At 44.3% G+C, this 22011-nt stretch overlaps 1 protein-coding gene across 2 annotated transcripts in view; it reads right to left on the bottom strand.

Annotated features, from left to right (window-relative positions):
* The window catches only part of LTBP2 (latent transforming growth factor beta binding protein 2), a 1419414-nt gene that overhangs the window by 1082233 nt on the left and 315170 nt on the right, over positions 1-22011 (bottom strand). For both annotated transcript variants that reach the window (XM_086937485.1, XM_086937488.1), the window contains exon 2: positions 2382-2452. In XM_086937485.1, the coding sequence (XP_086793611.1) occupies positions 2382-2452 (71 nt within the window). The remainder of the gene's footprint in view (positions 1-2381; positions 2453-22011) is intronic.

Genomic DNA, 22011 nt, shown 5'->3' with positions numbered 1-22011 from the left:
TATGTTAATGCATGTTTTTATATTTTTTGGGGTGGTTGGTTTGGTAGGGAAGTAGGGTGAGATTTTATTGTAGAAGGTCTTTAACTGGCACAATAGGCCTTAGCAGCCTTCAAGGCAGAGGATGAGGCACTGGTAAGGCTTGAGGCGGTCTTTAAATGCTTTCATGTTCGTTTCCTTTTTTTCAGTGTTGAAGAAAGAAAAGGCATAGAAAACCTTGGAGTCGATTCTTAACGAGGTGATGTGAGCCTTGCAGAATGCAAAAATCTCAATGAGGCTTCTGAGATTGCAGGTGTTCCTGGCATTCCCATGGATAGCGATGGAGAGAGAGATATAACCATTCTGGGACTTCTCGACGTCTTTGAAGAAATTGGGTTAGGTGAGTTTGTACGTTGTCTCTATGATGTTGGTGGCAGTAGCGACTCTCTTGACTCAAGCAGTGCTTTCTTTTAGCTGTCAACAGCGATGATGGCTTTTTCTACTGCTGGGTGTCCTCAACAGTGATATTGATTTTATTGATGTCAAAAGATATGCCTTTGACGTGGATGATGGCCCATCTTTGGGTGACCGATGTTCTTAGTTTCTATGGCAGAGGTGTGTTGAAGATGTCGAACCCACCTTAGCTGGCGAGCAGGTGAGCACCAAAGTGCACAGCGTTGATGCCAGTAGCTTTGACGCCAATCTTCAGCGATGTTGAGAATGGTGACAGTGATGATGTTTACTGCTCTGTCTTCTGTCCTTGGATCTCCCCCTAATTGTCCTTTCCAGAAGCCGTCTTGCATTCATTGAGATCTTGGTCTTCTGTCTTTATATCTCCCCCTTATTGTTCTTTTCAGAAGCCGTCTTTCTTTTAGTGGAATAAGGCTTCTTCAACCCTCTTCTTTTTTTCCTCCCTCCTCCCCTCTCATAAGTTGGAGCATCCCTCTGAGTCTTACACCCTCCTGGTCTTTTATGGTCCTCTTAGATGTTTTTGTTTATGGCAGAAGTCACAACCTTTCACAGAATGTGAAGCCGGAAAGGCATAACACACTGCTATGTGTAGATCCGAGATCAAATTTTTTCTTCTAGAGGAAGGGCACTTCTAAAATAAAAAAGGCATTTTGACTGCTAAAGAATTCCAGATGCTGTAAAAAAAATCACTTCACTTGGTAGCTGGGTTTAAAATATGTCACGTAAAATTTAAATAATTGTAAAGATGACTAAACATTCTGTCAAAAAGTAGAGGGGATAAAACTCACATGCTCTGAGATCCTACTCATACAAACCAGAAAAAACTAACTCTGTGAGGCAACAGGTAGTACAGTGCATCATGGGTGGGGGAAGCTCATGAAATCTTATTGGGACAGGATGCCTTTTCTCAGTTCTCGAGACCAATGAGGCTGTGTTTTTTTCTTACCGTTGTGGGCTTTCAATCCCTTTTGAAACTACGATGCTACAATGCAGACTTGAAATTGCCTTTTAACAATCATACACATTACACTTAACAATTTCATCTTTGATAGGCCCCTAAAGGGTGCCTCTCATCATATAGACACTAGCATCATGTGTTTATATTTATGGAAAATATATTAGTGGGAAAGTGCTGTGGAGTCCACACATGCAGCACTGAATTATTCAAGCATTTATGACTGTCTACAATGCAGAATTTTATTTTATTATTTGGTTTTATAGTGGGGGGTTTCTAAATGTACTTGTTACAATTATTATTTAACAATTATATGTATCTATTAACTAAATAATCAATGATTTTAGTAATTGTTATATTTGTAACTGTGATTTAAGAGTTAATACTTATGAAAAGAAAAAAAATGAAAACTAAAAACAATTTTGCAAAAATGTATGTTAAATGCCAAAACAATAATATCACCAGCACCACCACTAATACACCGACCATCAGAATAACACCTCTAGAAATATCAGAGATACCATCAACACCTACAATAAAACTATCACAAACAATACCACCATCAATGCACCCCCACCAAAACCAATAACATAAATGTCACCAATAATACCACCAATTTCAATTTACCTCTGTTGTCATAATAACGTATTGGATTTACAGGTAATTCTGTTCACAAAATAAAGACATACATGCATACAGGTTTACTTAAATACTGGCCCTTTGTCCAAAGTATCACTGTGCAATATCTTGTAAGTTCGCCACTTACAACTCAACCTTCATCTTATGACTCATTTTCCAAACCCATGGATTTCCCACTATCTTCTTTCAAGGTACAGATGTTGCTTTATTATGGGATTGTCTTTCTAAAACAGTTGGGAGCAGCAAACACAAAGTCAGCTGACTATTACCAAACACTTCCATAACAAAAAATCAGAGCTATTGGTTTTGCCAATATTGTTTCAGCAAGCAATGTACTCACGTTTAATGCATCGTCCAGTTCCCAAGGCAGTTGTCCAGCCAGAGCAGCACTGTCCGCCACATACATTCGGCCTGGAAAGGAACAAACAGCATATTAAGTATCTCTTAAGTGCAGCATGAAGAACATTTGCTGATGAATAGCAAAGAAGTAGGGCCTCTTCACTGTGGGATCATAGGAACCATACTCACAGGGAAACTTAGTATCATATACATGAGTTAGACCGGATAACTAGAGGCAGGGGTAGAAATGAATCACACCTCTCAGTAGGTCCTCTCTTTATTCAGGACTAGAACCAATCACACATGGTAGCAGGTAGGGGTGGGCAGAACTTGCATAGTTTCACTCCCCGGAATTCTGCAGAGTTACATAAAAACTCTGCAAGATTCCATGGAGGTCCACCAACGGGCAAAAAACATGATGCTTGCACTGCAATTTGGCACAGGTAGCGCGACCAGCGCTAAGAATCAGAGCTACCGCTACCATGCGTTGCGCAAGAGTACGCAGTCATTCAAGTTGATTTTGCTGCCTCTCAAATAGAAAGTCTACTCGAGTGGCAGCAAATCTACCTGAATAGCACCCCTCTGACCGCAACCGCTTGCGACTGCCCAAATTAGAAAATCACTCTAGAGGACACCAAATCTCGCTCGCCAGCTTGCATTTTCTGGAGCCTCACAGGAGAAAAATTCCTCCACCTGGCGACTGGCAGAATTTGACCAGAACTCTGTGTCAAAGAGTAGCGCGGAATTCCGCCAATTTCACGGCGGAACAAAACATTCTGCCCTCCCCTAGTATCAAGGCGTCTTTATTAGTGACAGGACCTAATCATGCAGGTTTGTAGAACCTCTTCATGAGGGATATCAACCAATTACATAGGGTAGCAGGGCCTCTTAACTGGGGACAGGAACCAAAAACACATAGCACAAGGTTCTCTTTATGAGTCAAATGAACCAATCGCACAGGGTAACAGCGACTGTATTAGGTAGGGCCAAGAACTAATGAAATGGAGCAGCAGTGCCTCTGTATTAGTGACTGCGTAGGAACTAACCATATGGAAAAGCACAATCGCTTTATGAAGGAGAATAATTAATAACAGAGCAGCCAAGTTTAAATATTAAAAACTCGTACTCATCTGCGACAACACATGGCAACAGAGTCAATTTAGTGGCTGTCACAAACCAAGTCACTTTGTCTGATTTAAACCTTTTTAGATCCCCTTATACACGTTACTTTCCATATAAATCAATCAATACTGTCATTTTACATAATAATATACTCAATCAATACTGTAATTTTACATAAAAATATACAATAGTTACATTCATCAACACGTACATTATAAAACTAAGAGGCAGTGTATCTAGGAGAAGCAATCCCTCTTGTTTGAGCCGTTGCAGACAATCCCACTGACTGTCAACCATTGTAGGGGGGTCTTTTCTTTTGACACTTGTCGCCTTTAGTGGGGTCCAGGAGAATACCTTTGTCACTCTCCACAACACTCAAGGGCTTTTTATTTTTCTTGTCACAATAGTTTTTTGCGGTGGTGAAGATGTGCAAGAGAGCGTTGGCTGATGGAGTGCGAACAAAGAGCGCTATAAGAGCCACAGGGAATAAAAACCAGTATATAAATAAAATCCCTGCAGCTCAGCTTTTCCGTTAAATGCTGTTCTGGTTTAAATTTCAAAAACTCATCTCGGACTGGGAGTGAGAGATCACTGTTTTATAGCAGTATGTGGAACACAACTCTAGCGGCCTCAGGGTTTGGTCTGGGTAAGCTTCTTAGGGAGATCCCATTAGTTTGTGAAGTGCCTCTCAGCCTCTGTTGGTGGGGGGGCTGGGCGCTGTGGTTGAACCAGCAGCAGCAGCCAGAACGGATCGGAGGTAGGGGGCTGGGGGTGGGAGGGGGGATGATGCGGGGGAAGTGGGTATTAAAAAATAAAAGAAAAAGGGAAAATGTAAGTTCTTGCTGCTTCTTTGCCACGTCTCTCCTCCGTAGTCCCTCGCTCGTCCTGGGCAAGAAGCCCACCCATGCTCCTAGTCAACCAATCACAACATTGCCTTAGCAGCATTGTGATTGGTCTGGGGGAACACTGGCAGAAGCCTCCCGCGAATGCTACCAGCAAGCCCACTTTCTTGAGGGGAGCTTACCTTGCAGCCGCCACCGCCAGGAGTCATCAGGCATTACCAGCAGCGTTACCGCCGCCCCGGAACCACATCTCCCGGCAGCCTCAGCGGCGGCGCGCCTAATCGACGCGGCTGAAGCGCCAGGAGGCGTATTTAGCCGACACTGCCCTCCGCGTCGCGGGACGAGCGTGGGACGAGCCGGGCGAAGCCCTGGCAAAGGGCGGGCTGTCTGTGGCCGTCCGAGGACGGAAGAGGCCGGGCCGGGCCACCCCTCTGATATTTGCCATGGGGAAAAGAAAGCAGCTCTGTTGCGGTGAACATGAAGGTAAACATGCCAAAATACCCAGAAAATCGGAGTCAATTATTTCGTATTTAACTTCTGCTGTGGGGGTATTGACTAAGGAAATTGCCAGTGCAGAAAAGGAACTGTAGTTGGCTTCAGCTTCTATCGACCTGGCGCCAGACAAAGCTCCTACCCTGAGTGTTCCACTAGAACCCACTATCGTTATAACTAATCCCTCTCTCACAGATAAGGCATTGAATGTTCCCCATAGTTTGCCTCACCCTACCACCAATCTTAAGGCCATAACCCCCACGATCCCTCAAAAAAAGTCTACTCGTAAGAGAAGGTCAACTACAAAACCGTCCAGGAGGAACCATCCCCCGAGGATGGCTACCCAGCAGGATGGCAGCCTAAGGGACCTTGTCACTAATTTTATAGAGGACTTATTTACTACTAGACTGGAGCCCGCCTTGGTGGCCATTGCAAAAGACATTGTGGACACTCTGAATGAATGTGTAGCGGAGATATTGGGCAAATGCAAGAAAATTGATGCTTTCCTTAAACAACAGGATGATTGAAAGGCGAATATAGTCATCACCCAGAACCCAATCGCTATTGACCCCTGTGATAATACTAGAAACAAGGACCAGGAAGTCTTAAGGGGTAAAAGCCCGGTTAGTGTGGGAGCTTTGCCTATTGGGGGGTCAACAAGGGAGGGGAGCGGGAGCCCTAACTCCAGAGCCAGTAATAGGAGAGATAACAGCAGAGATGGTCTAATGCAGGGCCGGCATAGGGTCTGTCATCTTGAGCTACCTCCAGAGGCCGCCCCGTTAGTGGCCGTTTTTACAGGGGTTCCCTCTGTAACGACGGGCCACAACGAAACAACCCATGATGTTATGTTACTGGCTAGACAATGGTGCTCTCAGTTCTGTAGTGGAGGCACAGACATCACAAGTAGTGTGATTATGGCAAGAAGGGTTAGTTGGGTTGGGTGGCGCCCAAAATGCATTCCAGGGGACTGTGTGGTGGTCAATTTTAATGATCAGGCTAGCGCCCAAAGACTGTTCTGGGATGCCTCTGACCTGACGAATAAGGGCATTAGACCCCTCCCTCTTGGGTTCTTTTATCCCCCAACCAGGTCTCCTGGATCACTTTGCCGTCCACTGGTGCAATATCAGAAGGGGCCCACCAGCACCATACAGCAGTTGCCGCGTCACCAGGCAAATAATACTGCACAGAGACCCATACAGGAGCACTCTGGGAGGGTGGTTTGGGGATCTGCATGTATATCTTCTAAAGCACACCAGGGCAGTCCCTCCTTAGCACAGATAAATCTCTCTAATGGTTTCGCTCAGTTGTCTCCAATGGAGTCGAACGATTGACTACCTCCCCGTTTGGCAGAGACGAGGATTGAGATAGGAGAACAGAGGCATATCTGTAAATTTCTGACCTGGAATGTGGCGGGAATTAGATCAAAAATAAATGACCCTATATGGCTGGAATTTATTAGGCACTACATGATCATTGCCCTCCAAGAAACTTGGGATATCTCGCACAGTGTTTCATTGGATGGCTATGTTAGTTTTGTTATCCCCGCTGTTCAGGGGCCAGCAGGTAGACCTAAAGGGGGGCTACTTCTATTCATTTCCCTAAATCTTGCAGGGTCTTTTAGAAAATTAGATACCGATTCCATGACTTTCCAAATTATCGAATGGACTGTTTCTGCACAGCATAAATTTTTGATAATTAATTTTTATAACTCGAGGGAGGGCTCTCTACAGAATGAGCACCTCATTAATTTAGAGCAATTTTTGTCAGTATACATACAGGAACAATCCCCTGCCCAGAGTTAGTACTCCTGGGTGATTTTAATATACATCCCTGTCCCTGGGAGTGCTACAACGATGTTCATGGCGGGTTATCACCCGAGGGGCTACCCCATTTCGAGCATAGTAAGGAGGGAGAGGCCCTTGAAGCCCTTCTCGCCAATTTGAATTTATTTGAACCAGGGGTTGGCAATGGAGAGGCGAGAGTCCCCACCTTTATAGGGCGAGAAGCAAACTCGGTTATTGACTACATCTTTTTATCTCCTGGTCCTTTGGTCAAAATCTCAGACTATGGTGCAGTGATCTCAACTTTCAGCGACCATAATCCGGTCGTGCTGACAGTTGACCTCGGCATTGGTAGGCTCGGGAAGGAGATAGGGGGAGGGGCTCCAAAGGATTTGTCATCCACCGACCAGGGGAGACGTATAAAATGGAACATGGTTGTACCAGAAACTTTCTTTGAGGAGTTGGCGAGTAAAACTGAGGCCAATTTGGCGGTCTGCTTGGATGATACCGCTCCAGGAGCCGACGTTGTCGCGGCTTATGTAGAGGTGTGCAAGCAGATCGCCAAGGATCTAGAGGGTGGTAAAAGTAGACATATTAGAAGGGCCCACAAATGTTTCGACAAAAACTGCTCTAGGACCCATGGCACTCTCCTTGAGGCATTAAAACAGAGGCTGAGGAATAGGGCACTAGTTGCACAACTTCGCAAGGAGTACAAAGCTGCCATTGCAACGCGTAAATGTCAAATCAAGGAGGAAGCCTGGGAAAACTAGCAATTCATGGATGTGTTGAAGGGCACCAGAAAGTTTTGGGCTATCATTAACCAGCCTTTCTTCTCGGACCAGGACAACCTAGACACGGATTGTGTTATCCCTGATGATAGTTGGCTTTTACCTTTTACGGGCATCTATGAAATCGATCAGGGGGGTCTCTTACTGGATGGAGACGCTCCTTTTGAGAATGACACACCAGTTAGGTTCCACCTGGCGGAGGTAGAAAGGGCGATCAGAGAGACTACCAGCCACAAGGCTCCTGGCCCAGATGGGGTCCCCGCAGATTTGTACATCCTGTACCCACAATTTTGGGCTAAAATCCTGAATAATGTGTTCAACGCGGTGTTAACCGCTGGTTTTCCATCATCCTGGACCTCATCTGTCATAGTCCCTATCTTTAAGAAGGGATGTAGAGGCAATCCGGCCTGTTATAGGCCAATTTCACTGCTCGACTCTGCCGTTAAGATCATGGGCAGAGTCATACTTAAGAGAGTGTGGGACTGGCTGGCAGGAGAGGGGGGTCCTCTCTAACCTCCAGTACGGATTCAGAGAACATCGGGGCACCATGGACCAATGTTTAAATTTGCATCTCCTAATAAGCAAATATACAGTTGCAAAGGACGGCTATTTATATCTGGGTTTTAAGGACCTATCTTCGGCGTTTGATTTAGTCAACCGCTCGAAACAATGGAGGATTTTACGTGAGCTAGGCCTGGATGAAGCTTTGGTTAACTTTCTAGGCTTCCTTCATCAGGACCTGTCGGCTTCTGTCAGGGTTACGAGGGAAGGACGGTACACTGGGAAATTTAGTTCTAGAAGGGGGGTTTAGACAAGGTTGTATACTGGCCCCCCTTCTTTTTACTGTCTATATTAATGCCCTTGAAAAATCCCTGGGTATGGCCACACTGGACACACCACGTATAGGCGGATCGGGTATCCCGGTCCTCCTGAATGCGAATGATGCCGTCCTACTGGCACACACGGGCCTGGGCCTACAGAGGCTGCTGGACAATTTCGGCAGCTTCATGGAGGGCCTGGATTTAAAAGTTAACACTATCAAATCCCATGTAATGGTGGCCGGAGCGCGGAATAAGAACTTGAAGGTGAAAAGCTTTAGGTGAAATGGAACGGTCTTGACGAGGGTACCTTCCTTCCCCTATTTGGGAGTTCTTTTCGATGAGAAGGGTAACTGGGGCCCGCAGATGAAGTTAAGGAGTAACGTAGGTGCAATATCTACTACAGCGTTCCTGAACCTCTCCAAGAAACTGGGAGCAAGACCCATGGAGGCCATACTTAAGATTTATAAATCAAAGTTCCTAGCGATAGCATCCTATGGAGTGCCAATCTGGGGTTATGCAGCAACGACCAACATACAAATCATAGAAAACAGGTTTTTTAGATCTCTCCTATCACTCCCGCAGTCATCTCCTACATTTTCAATACACTCCGAACTGGGCCAGGGCTATATTTCGGACCAACTAAAGATGGCACCGCTGATCTGTTGGGCTAAAACCTGGCTGAATGAGGAGCTTACCCTTAGCCACCTAATTCTGAAGGATTGGGTTGCCTTGGAGAATGTGGAGAGGGTCCCTTGGCTGTCGTATGTTAGAGCGGCATGAGTCAGGCTGGGGAGACCTGATCTGTTTTCTTTGCCACAGGGCATCAAGAAGGAGGACATAGGGTGGATTAAACATAGCTTTCTCAGGTTGTTGGAGGTAGAGAGGGAGGAAGAGGAACTCAGAAAACCACTAGTTGGAAGGATTTATGGTTTATTAATTTGTCCATCTATTGAACCATATTTGTTGTATGCCACCAAACCCTTTCATCACTTTCTGCTGGTGAGATTTCGGTTTAACCTTATCCATCTCACGCTGGGTATATTCCCTAAGTGGATGAAACCGGAAGACGCCCCACCATGTTCCTGTGACAACTTTTCCGTCCAGGACACTCTCCATTTGGTAATGTTCTGTGACCGCTACTTGGAGGTGCGCAAAACATTTTTAAAACCTATTCTGCGCGAACTTGGATTCATACAATTAAGGCCCGCCCTTATGCACCGACAAATGCTTAGCTCCGTCCAGGTCATATACAGTGTAGCTAGTTTCTTGGTGGCCGCAGCTCGGAATAATAACAGAAGACCCCTGTAATTGTTTTTACCCCTGAAGGACTAGCAGGATTTTTTGGCTACAAATGTTTACATTGTATGATGCACTATATATTGTCCAAATGCCATTTAATAAGAGATCCTTTTTAAACTGTTCTTAAACTTTTTTTATTTTTTTTATTTTGATATTGTACATGACGTATTTTTAAAACAAAAGCATCTTTGTGCATACATATGAATTTTAAGAATTGAATCTGTACCGTCATTTTACATTTTTATTGTCTGGAGGATTGTTTTTCTTTTACTGCTTTCTTTTATGATTCTTATCAATCGAAATAAAGAATTATTGACTGACTGACTGACTGACTGACAATATTTACATTTATCAACACGTACAGTATAAAACTAAGAGACAGTGTATCTAGGAGAAGCAATTCCTCTTGTTTGAGCCGTTGCAGACAATCCCACTGACCGTCAACCATTGTAGGGGGGTCTTTTCTTTTGACACTTGTCGCCTTTAGTGGGGTCCAGGAGAATACCTTTGTCACTCTCCACAACACTCAAGGGCTTTTTATTTTTCTTGTCACAATAGTTTTTTGCGGTGGTGAAGATGTGCAAGAGAGCGTTGGCTGATGGAGTGCGAACGAAGAGCGCTATAAGAGCCACAGGGAATAAAAACCAGTATATAAATAAAATCCCTGCAGGTTGAAGCAGCAGCCAGAACGGATCGGAGGTAGGGGGTTGGGGGCGGGAGGGGGGATGATGCAGGGGAAGTGGGTATTAAAAAATAAAAGAAAAATGAAAAATGTAAGTTCTTCCTGCTTCTTTGCCACGTCTCTCCTCCGTAGTCCCTCGCTCCTCCTGGGCAAGAAGCCCACCCATGCTCCTAGTCAACCAATCACAACACTGCCTTAGCAGCATTGTGATAGGTCTGAGCACCGTGGTTTGGTACTCAGACGCTGTAATGCAGCCTGCATAGAGAACATGCGCAGTGCGCATGAATGTTAGGACGGCCCGAGAATCCCTGTCACGCAAAGCTGCCGGAAGTAGGACAAAATAAAATTATAATAACACGAGTTATTATCATTTTATTTTCCCATTATTTCACTACTAAAAAGCAGTGGGGGAGGTGTGTATGGTAGCATCTACACAAAGATAGGCTTGGATGGCAAGTCGGCCCTGGGTAGACATCGGATGTATGAAATGTAGCATGGCATGCAACAGGGATCAAGAGATAATGATTATATTTTGCCATCTTGTTAGTAGTTGGTCAAGGGAAATGAATGGCCCTAGGGCCCTAAGGCTGAAATGTAGCGTTGTTCCTCAAATCGTTGCAACATAATCCTCCTGCTGCAACTATAGGGGTGTGTTGATGATGGTATGTAGGAGAGAAGGGGGGCAACCATGGAGAAAAGTCTTCGCGGGTTATGGGTTCCCTCCTTCCCATCAAAATACCCGCCCCCCCTCAATACAGGAATCAAGCCAAAGGGGGGCACATTGTTGTGCACTGGTTCGTGAAATTAGGCAAACCACACTCCACAATGGTAAAGCCCTCATGCATGGACACACTCTTGTTAGTGTACCATGCATAGGTATCATTTCTCGGCAAAAACTAACATATAAGTAATCGTGCACCCACTTGTACATTTTTTGTTTGGATGGCTAGGCAGCGGCGAACAAAGGGTTAATTTTCCCTCCGCAAGGATAGCAGATGTCTGTTGTAATGAGTGCAGAGAGGGACAGCAGCCACCACTGGGCAGTACCAATTGGACCAGCAAATTATCAAAGTTTGCCTTTTTCCAGGGTCAACATTCAGGTATGTCAAATGTAGCATCGAGTGTGATATGGATCTGGGATGTAGATCTGGGGATTATCCGGTCTCTCAATAGTAGAAGGCCAAAGTGGAAGAAATATAGGATAACTCAGTCCCTATCCTCCCTGAGGCCCCATGTTGGTAGAGAATGCGTTCACCTCAGAGTTTGTCAGATGACAGGTGACTGACAAGACACTTGAAATGGCTGATTTTCAGAGCGAGGACTAAAGGCGTCCATGTTATATTTCTTGTTTTTATTTTGTTGACAGAAATGTACAGGCTGCAAAGGAGGTAAAATTAAGGTTGGATACTTGGTGGTGGGGGGAATAGAAAAACGAATTTCTCCTAAAACAAAATCTAACGTTAGACTAGGACTATGGTTGAGACAAGAAATATGTAGGCTGATACCTATTGTGCTCATGTAATCATCGAGGTAATTTAGGATTCGATGTATCTATGAGCTACTTCAGCTCTCCTCCTCAAAAAGCAGGGGCCAGGAATGGCACACACCAGTGTGTTATATCTAGAGACCCACTCCATACCTAGCATTAGCCTTGTCGCTCTCCTGACCACCCCAGCTAATGTTTGCTGCTGTCCTGTGGGCCTGCAGAGGCAACACATATTAACATGGCTAAACTCGGACCCAAACAGACACAATCCCCCATAGACCACTAAGACCTAATCTATCTCCTAGAGAGTTATGCAGCTTCAAATTCTGCTATCCCCTCCTCCTCTCTTCCCACAGTGGGATGCCCAATTCCAACCACGATTTCGGATCGCATTTAAACTCATAAACACCATCTCAGTGTACGATCATCTCCTCTTAACTTAATTCAAATCCCTACTTCCTATCCTGAACAGCCAATTCGGAAAGACAACTGCTTCTCCCTGAACTGCATGCTACACAATTGTTGGTCTGCAGTCAAACACTATCTACAGATATCAGACTTGATCGTGGCCCATAAACTTGACATCCTGATCCTCACAGAAACGTGGTTCAAATATTCATCTAACCACACTCTAGACCTTCTATGTCCTACCAAATACTCATTTTGCAATTGGAAAGATAGACAAGGTGGAGGTTTTGCACCCATTTAAGGAAAGTCCCTGAAATGCAGAACCCTCCCTATGACTCAGTCAGTCAAAATTCTTTATTGCGATAACTTAATATCATACAAAGACAATGGCATGAAATCACAAACAACAAAATAGCATGAATAAAAACAGTTAAAAGAGCAGTTAAAAACGTTTAAAAGAAAACATTTTAGTTAAAAATCATTGTACCATGTTGTAATTCATTGATACTTGTAAGTACATGGTATTAAAGTACAATAGTACTAAAGTGCATAATAATTAAAGTGCAATATTCCAAGGGTGGGTCCCCACATAGATATTATAATAAGGTAACTACAAGCCCTGATACACTGTGATCTAGAGTTCTTGACCAGGAGTTGCCAGCAGCCAGACTAGCTAATAAACGAGTCTGGGCTTCAAGAGGAGGTAGGCGCACTTTTAAGTCTGATATTCCTGCTTCTTATTGCTCTCACCAGGAAATTTGCCACAGAAAACATGATCCTGGGGGTTTGCAACATTTGTAGGTAAATAAGAGCAGGTCGGACCAAAATAAATCCCGCTTCCTTGAGTATAGGAACGAGAAACAACCTCCGGGCATCATTATAAAAACTGCAGAACATTATAAAGTGCATTGTACTCTGTTCTGAAAAAAGATCACAAGGACAGGGCGGAGCCTTTTCAGGGGTACTCCACTCAGAGTAAAAACCCAAGTTAAAATGAATCAGGTTAAATCTAAAACGGGTTAAAATGAACCTATGGTAGGGATTAGTCACCACGTTAAGATAGTTGTCAGGACCACTAGGTATAGCCAGCAAAAGGCTGGCCCTAACACAGGGTTTCTTTAGCTCTATTTCTTCCCTCTCCAAGGAGAGGAGCTCCTTCATAGCAACCTTGATAAAGACGACATCATTGGATGTTATGGAGTCAGTGACCGTGTATAGTTCAGGCCTCCCCAACCTACAGAAACTGTCCTTGATGTACTTTAACCATCCAATCCTATGTACATTGTCTAGAGTCAGACAATCCCTTATTATAGTATGGTTTAAGGGAATTTCAGGATTGAGCCACATCTTAAGCCATGCGATTAATGGTGCTGTTCTGATCAAATCTGTGATGAAGCCCTCTCCTAGCTCCTGGTGGACGGTATAGGATGGGGTTGACTGCGGAACGCCCAAAACAGATCTAAAAAATTTGTTTTCCGCAGTCTGGATGGGATCAACTCTTCTATACCCCCACAGGGAGCCACCATATGAGGCTACAGAGATGCATTTAGCTTTATATATTTTGCTGATGGCTTCAAAAGGCCTACCCCCCAGTCTTTTTGAAAACCCATGAAGGGCAGCGGAAGTTCTGGCCAGCGTGGCTACTCTACTTTTTACCTGAGGACCCCAGCTACCTTTCTCGTCAAAGGTGATCCCCAGGTAAGGGAAAGAAGTGACCCGAACGAGTTTTTCCTGGCCACAGAAAAAAGTTTTATGGAGGGATTTCCTTGAAGCCCGGCCCATGAGCATGACCTGAGATTTTTTCGCATTTATTTTCAGGTCTAGAGAACCCATGAAGGATTCAAAAGCGTCCAAAAGCCGTTGAAGCCCCACACCTGTTCGGGCCAATAGCACCGCGTCATCCGCGTACAGAAGAACTGGTATACCCTGTTCCCCTGCACGTGGAATGTCGCTTGTAACACCACTTAGGGCGGGCTCTAAAGCATTCACATACAGCGTGAACAATAGTGGTGCCAAAATGCATCCCTGACGGACTCCTCTTTCAGATGCAAACACATCAGTACACCTTCCATTAGTGGAGACTCTAACTTTAGCAGACAGGCCAGAGTGGAGGTCAGATAATAAGTTGACTATGGATCTGTCCAGGCCCATGTCAACTAGTTTACCCCAGAGCTTAGATCTATTAACCATGTCAAATGCCGAGGAGAGGTCCATGAACCCTAGGTACATGGACCCATCCTTGGCTCTAGTGTATTTCTCAATCAATAGATGAAGATTGAGACACTGGTCCAGGGTGCTTCTCTTGGGTCTAAACCCATATTGGACATTGCTCAAGATATTATTCTCAGAAGCCCATTCATTCAATTTCGCTAATAGAACTCTCCCTAGGATCTTGACTGAGGAGTCTATCAATGAAATGGGCCTGTAGCATGCCGGGTCCTGCCTATTACCTTTTTTGAAAACCGGGATGATTGTTGAAGTTTTCCATGACTCAGGAATATTGTCACGTTTTAAGGCATTAAAAACCCTGCAAAGCAGTCTTGACCAGAAGTTAGGGAAGCATTTAAAGGCATCAGCCGGAACGCCATCCGGTCCCGGTGCCTTTTTTGTCAAAGTGCGATTAATAGCAACTAAAACTTCCTCAGCTTCGAAGTGCAAGTGGTTTCCTGATATAGTGGTAGACTCTTCATAAGCACTATTCTCAACTAAAGAATGGCCTGAATATATATCTCTAAAGTGTTTGATCCAATCCTCATCTCGGATATTAGTTTCTAGGGGAGAGTTATCCTCGCCTGTAAGAAGGGGTTGGTTAACAATCCTCCAGAACTCACCACTATTTTTTATTATGTCTGGGTCTGTAAGTTGCGCCCAAGCTTCATCTTTAAGCTCTTTCTTTCTGGCTGCAATAGCTTTTTTATATAAGGCCCTGCTGGTCCTAATGAGATCACGATCTTTTGGATCAGATTTAAGAGCATCAAGCAACACAGAATGTGCTAGGGAACAACTATGATCAAACCATCTTTTAAGAGGTTTTGTTTTGGACTTGCTGAACACAGAGAGCCTATCATTTATCTTACAGCATATGTTACTAAATGCGAGAATTACATCCCCATCGTTAGCATCATTAGATAGGCACACACCAACCTCTTCCTCCGCCTCTAGCAAGACTTCTTGAATAAACGGTTCTGGGGTTATGCTATCCCATTTAAGTCTGCGTTTTTGGTCCTTAACTTTAAGTGGTCCATCCATAACGGTTGAGCCATGGGTACGTCCTAATAGTTCACCCTCTACTAGGTCCAGAGAAACTGGGTTATGGTCACTAAAGGCGGATACCACAGTTCTATACATTAAAACCTTAGATAAAAAACATGCAGAAATAAAAATGTAATCAATGATAGAGCCATTGTCTGAGCCCTTAAAGGTAGGGGCCCTAGCCCCCCCCTCCCCACAACTAGATTCATATAGGTTCCATCTAGCGAGAAAATTTTCTAGACAATCCCCCTGCTTGTTATGCACCAGATGGACCATTGCACTGTTTGGGGGGGAATCTACGTCATCACAAACACACGAAAGTAAACAAGGATGTATGTTAAAATCCCCTAAGAAGATGATTTCAAATGCATTAACATCCTCACTATAGACTGACAGAAAATCGTCCAATCTACCGAGACTATATGACGTGCAATCGGCAGCATTGGAATTATAAAAATTAATAAACAAAATATTAGGAGACTCAGCACGAGACAATTCAACGATAAGACAATGCTCAGAACCTGAAGCTAGTATCTTGAGGCAACCCTTAATATCAAGTTTGAACAGGCTAATCAGGCCCCCCTTAGCTCTTCCTGCTGAGCTAGCCACAGCAGGGATACTAAAGTAGCTAAAGCCATCAAGAGAAAAACTGTTGTTAGTGTCCCAAGTTTCCTGTAAGGCGATAATGTCGTACTTGGATATAAAATTTAGCCAGGTTACATTATCTGCCTTTGTCTTGATGCCAGCAATATTCCAGGTAAGAAAGCTAAAAACAGGCACGTTAGTCCTAGACTTTACAGGGTATTCTGGCTGGAGTCAATCATTGTGGTCCAAAAAGGATAGGGGTGCAAAACGGTTGGACAATAAGAGGGGTTGAGCAAAAGGATTCTGAAACCCTTGGGGTACTGAATGATTCGCAATGTTGCGAGTATATTCAATACCCCATCTGTGGTGTGTATCAGAGTTAGAATCCCAACCAAAGGCTGGTGTTTTAGGGTATGTAACATTCTGTTGTTCACCATAAAAGAATTTCAATGTCAATGGTACAACAGAACCCTGCCTACGTTGTGGTGGGAGTAAGTTAATTAGGATGTTAGGTAACACCCCTGTGTGTGTAAAACGTACTGCTACACAATCCCCCTTGAATTTCTTAGGGCGATTGCCCAGCCATGAAACCCTCTTAGCTGTTTTGATTTCCTGGGCCAACTGCTGTCCACCCCCTGGAGCTAATCTCATATTTGTTGTAAGCCACTGTAGGGCTTTGTTAGACAGGGAGGAAGAGGATTCCTCAATACCAGCTTCTAATGGTGGAACGTTAGCCAGAACTAGAACGACAGGAGAGGCTTCAACTATAAATTGAAGTGGGTCAGTTGGCTGAGCTTGTACAGGGGGTATCTCAACCATTAAAGAGCCCTCCCCTCTGTTAGTACCAGAACCGCTAATTGTTTGGTCAAGAAGCTGGGGTGGTAGATTACTTGGTGCAGCAACTGTATTCACCCTCTCTTGGTCGTCATCCTGCCTACTGTTATTACCCATATTTGCCACTGTTGTCATAACACAGTCAACCCCCTCAGTTAATTTGTTCATCTGCCCTCCCAACTTTTTAATCTCAGATTGAAGTTTGTCTATTTTAGAGAGCAAAGGCTTGACAATGGATTTAATTTTCGTATCAATTAACTCAGCGAGTCTATCGAATAAATCCTCATCAAAACTAATGTTAGGCTTAGCACGTCCCCCTCCGGCTTCCTTAGGAGGAGCTTTTGGGGTATTTACCCTCTTCCTCCTAGTCCCAGATCTTAGTCCACCCCGCCTAGGCGGGTTTTTATTTTTCCCGGGATCCGAGCGGGAAGGTAATTCAGTGATTGAGGTGTCTTCATCTGTGGGGGATACAAGAATTTCCTGGACCTCCTCACTGTCCACTTTATTCCCAAGGTCCACTATAAGATCCTCAGAACCACGTCCAGATGGTTCATTGCTGGTCACAGGGCCGGATTCCAGTGTTGTAGGACAATTAAAACTGGCATCAGGGAATGTCTGTAAAGACACTGAATCCTCAGGTGATGGGGTTAAAGAGGGGGACAAGCAACGTAGGTCAGGTGACTGGCTAAGTCCCAATGATTCTCTCCTTTGTGAGTTAATTTTTTCCACAGTCTGCACCAAATAGTTCTTCATATTATTAGCTTGTGGTACTGGACCCTTTTTAGACATTATGGATGATATAGCACAGAGCCTAAGCAACTATAGGAAAACAAGGGGCTGAAACAAACAAATCAGTCTTACTTGATCCGTAGATTGGCCCGTATGCCTCTGGCAGGGTTTCTGGCCCTGCCCCTGCCTCCTCCTGCCGATGAGGGCCGTAGAGGGCCCGCCCTTTGCCCGGGCTTCGCCCCGGGCGTCCCGCGACGCGGGGGTGTTCCTCCTTTTGTGCGTGTTGTTTCGCGCTCACAGGGCGCTGCCACGTCACTCTGACGCGCCGCCGCGGTGCCTGCCGGGATTTGCAGTCTCCCGGAGCGGCGGCACGGAGTCCGGTGTTCCTCGACTCTTGGCGGTGGCGGCTGGTGTGGGCAAAGTCCTCTGCCTTCCTCGGTGGCCTAAGAGGTAAGTAAAGCTGACTCTCGGCGGTGGCGGCGAATGCTTTGTGGTCTCCTATGACTCATTTGCAGTCTTTCGAACGCATGTCGGTGGAAGTGTCCACATCCACTGCCTCCAAACTCGGAATGAATGTGAATTACCATCCACCGAGTCAAAACAACACCTTCATCAAGGAAATCATGGATCTCTTCACCTCTCAACATATCAGCTCAGACAACAATATCTTCCTTGAAGACTTCAACATCCACTGGGGAGGGGAGGATTAAAGTTATGTGGACACTTTTACCTCCTTTCTCAAAGACAATGATCTCCAACAACACTGTCATAAACCCACACACCACAAGAGCGCCATTCTGGACCTGACAATCTTTAATTACCCCAACCTATAGACATGTGCCCCCATTCCAGTGGACTGGGCTGACCACATGCAGATCCCTTTCTCCCTATCCGACTCTTAAACTAAAACATCCAGGCAACCCAAGAAAAAGAAAATATGGTTCAGGGACACATCCCACCTTGACACAAAGCCATGGCCATCATAGCCTTTCCTACCCTAATTTTGATTACACCTCATCTAAATATTAATGAGGCCACCAACAAGTACACCTCCTACAGGGAATCCCATATCGACAAATATTCACTCCTAAAGTGCAAACAATCCAGACAAAAACTCTCTAGTCCTTGGTTCTCAAAAGAACTTTACGAAGAAAGAAAGATTATCAGATAATGTGAGAAAGAACGGAGTCTAGCGCCCTGTCACCTGAGCTTGATAAAGCTTCGCAAAGCGAGAAAACATTACAAAGACTGAATCCTCAAAACCAAATCCTCCCATATCAGAACCCTTGTGAATTTTGCAAAGAACAGACAGAAGTGTCTGTTCAAGGTCATAGCGCAAACTACAAACCCTTCCAGCACTTCGGCTCCTAAGTCATCCATGGCCTGCTGCAACAACTTTGTGGATTTCTTTGATAAAAATGTTAGAGTCATCCATATCTCACTACCCACCAGCGACTCCCTCGAAGAAAGGCTGGTGGCCCTGGAGATCTGGTACATGTTACTGTTTCCAGCCAAATTTAAGGTGATATACAAAGACAAAACACTTTTCTTCGAAACCCTTGGAAGTGCCTGGAAATAGGTGGAACCTCTCACAGGAAGTAAGATCTCATCAGTTACAGACTCGAGAGGGGATGCCACCAGGGCAGTCGACCTGTCAGACGGTGGACCTTAGAAATAGATGGACTAGACGCAGACTTCGATCCAAAGATCTATGGATCTCGATGCAAAAAAACACACCATTCAGTAAAGGCTTGCTATGAAGAGACTATTGAACCCAGACTGTAAATACCATAGCCCACTATGCAGGGCATAGGACCCTCGGGTGCTTCATAGCTACACAGGAAGAACAGAGCAACCTCTGGTTGGGTTTAGTTCAGGATCAAAGTTAACTCTATGTGTGAATGTATAACTTTTTTCAGGATGAAGAACTTGGTAGTTTATATTTTGGGATGACATATGTTTCTTATTGGCGGTGTGTGGGAGGAAAGTATTTTGAGGGGGTTACAAGGTACAGAACGGGATTCTACCAGTATAAACAAAACAAACGTCCCTTTTCCTATTTAATTTTAATGGAAAGAATCCAATATCTTCAAGCCCAAACGATATTACAGACAAGGCTGGATACACCTACAAATTTTACCAGGTCACATCTTACCAGGTTACCAAATTTACATCACATTTTATATACAGTACCCCATGGTTCAAAACACAACAAATTCAAAGTAATGTGATCTCAGCCTATTTTATTTATCAGCAAATTATTATATCAGAAACATATATAATTACCACAGTATTCTAAAAACAATATTATAAAAACAATTAATCATCAATTTTATTTAAAATAAATATTATACATAATAAGATTTTTAAATCTTATTATGTATAATATGTATTTAGGCTTGAAGATATTGGATTCTTTTCATTAAAATTAAATAGGAAAAGGGAAGTTTGTTTTGTTAATACTCATACCCATCCCTTTTCTGAAAGAAGGGTACCTCCCATACTACTTTTACAATTCCACCAGTATACACACTCCTGGCCTGGCACACACACCTACAATCCCGAGTCGCCATACAACATGCTCATGCCCCATGATGTGTGAGACTGGCCCACGACCCTTTCTTGGAATGTCAATACTCTTAACAAACGTATTAAAATAAGTGTGGTCTTACAGTTTGCCAAATGCCACTCTCCACACGTTCTTTTAAATCGTTCCTCAAATTTGCTCAGTTTTTACAACCGGTGCAAGAGATCGCAGCGGATGTGGTGACTAAACACCTGGTGGCTGGTAGACAGGGATTTTGCTGGCATCTTTAGAGAGGTTGTCGGAGAATTTCTTTAGCTGAATGAGCATTTTGTTTAATCCCTATGTATCCTTTGGGGGACTACAAGGGGTAGAGCCATTAAATACATCAAAGATAGGAGACATTATAGAGAGGCCAAGGTGAAGGAGCTAGAGTCTGAGCTAACCCAGTTATAACATAAGATACATGGCCTGGGATCAAAAGTTATCTGATTGGCATCACAAGGTCGAATATACAAAAAGTTCGACAAGTCTGGTAAATTGCTACACTGGCTGGTCGCGAACAACCACCCCCTCCCCAACAGTCATCCCTCCTAGCAATCATCCCTACTGTATGGGATCAGTCAGGATCTTTAGTGTCTTCAGTGCAAGACATTGCAGATACCCTTGCACTATGTTACAACCATTTATACATGTACAGGTCCAGTCACAGACATACGCACAACTACTTCTCTCTGCCATAGTACTGGAATGATTGTACCACAGTAATAAAGCGACCCTTGAACAACCAACTATAGAGGGTGAAATTAAGCCTTTGCAAACCTCCATTCGGGGAAGACCCTCGGGTCTAAATTGGGTTACCGGTGGAATTCTTTAACCGTTCGGTGCTGTGGACGGCCGGGGGCCGTCCCACATGACGGTGGGCATGTGCGGAGGACGGCCGGGGGCCGTCTGAACACCCTGCCCACTGATTAAATCACACGCACCGCGGCGGAATTCGCGCTGCGGTCAACGGGTTAAACAATTTGCTTTAGTTGTGGCTCTGCAACTCTTGGCCCTCTTCAACAAGGTGGTTACGATAAGGCACTTTTCTCACAACCTTGATGAGGCTACAATAATTGTACTTCCTAAACCTGGCAGCCCCCACACATATGTAGCTCTTAGAGGCCCATATCCCTCTTGAATTTTGAGACCAAAATATTAGCCAATTTGCTAGCGAACCAATTACTTCCGCATATTTGTACGCTTATTTATAGGGACCAGAACAACTTTATGCCAGGTAGTAGTACCAGACACTGCATTAGACGTTTACAAATAGCATTAGACAAATCCGGGGAACTGGCGGGCTCACTGGCCTTTCTTTTACAAGATTTAGAGAAAGCATTCAATTCAGTTAGGTGGGACTTTCTCATACAACTTGTTGCGGGGATTCTGCACCTACACAGAACTATGCGCAGGAAAACAGGACCTCGTGTATAGGGGTGTACCAACCTATCACATTAGTACCCAAAATCCCAAAACCGACTAACTATAGTATCTCATTCATTCTCCTTCAAAAATCACGAAGCTACAAATGTTTAGACATCCCAGAACACAACACTCACGACTCTCTCAGGAATCGCAGTATCAAGCCATACCCTTTCGCTCGCTCACTTGTACTTGTCCACAATAAGAATTGGCAGAATCACTATAATAGTTCAAAATGTTTATTGTAACTATCGTGCTCTACAATACAGTATACGAGTCACTACCAGCAGCAAAACGCATAAACTCAAAACAATTAGCATTGTTACAATTCCATAGAGTACAAATGCGGACGTCACTATATAAAGACAGTGGAATAAGGACTATAAGGCCTAAACACCCTCCCCTTGACTGGAAGAAGTTTATTTATACAAAGGAAGATCTCTGGGCTTTGACAGCAGACCCCATACCTTAAAGCCTGGATGTAAGGTTTACATCATAGGAACAGCATAACTCCTCTTC

Source organism: Lissotriton vulgaris, chromosome 9 (genome assembly GCF_964263255.1).
Source record: "Lissotriton vulgaris chromosome 9, aLisVul1.2, whole genome shotgun sequence".
Lineage (NCBI taxonomy): Eukaryota > Metazoa > Chordata > Amphibia > Caudata > Salamandridae > Lissotriton > Lissotriton vulgaris.
This window is presented reverse-complemented; position numbering and strand designations above follow the sequence as displayed.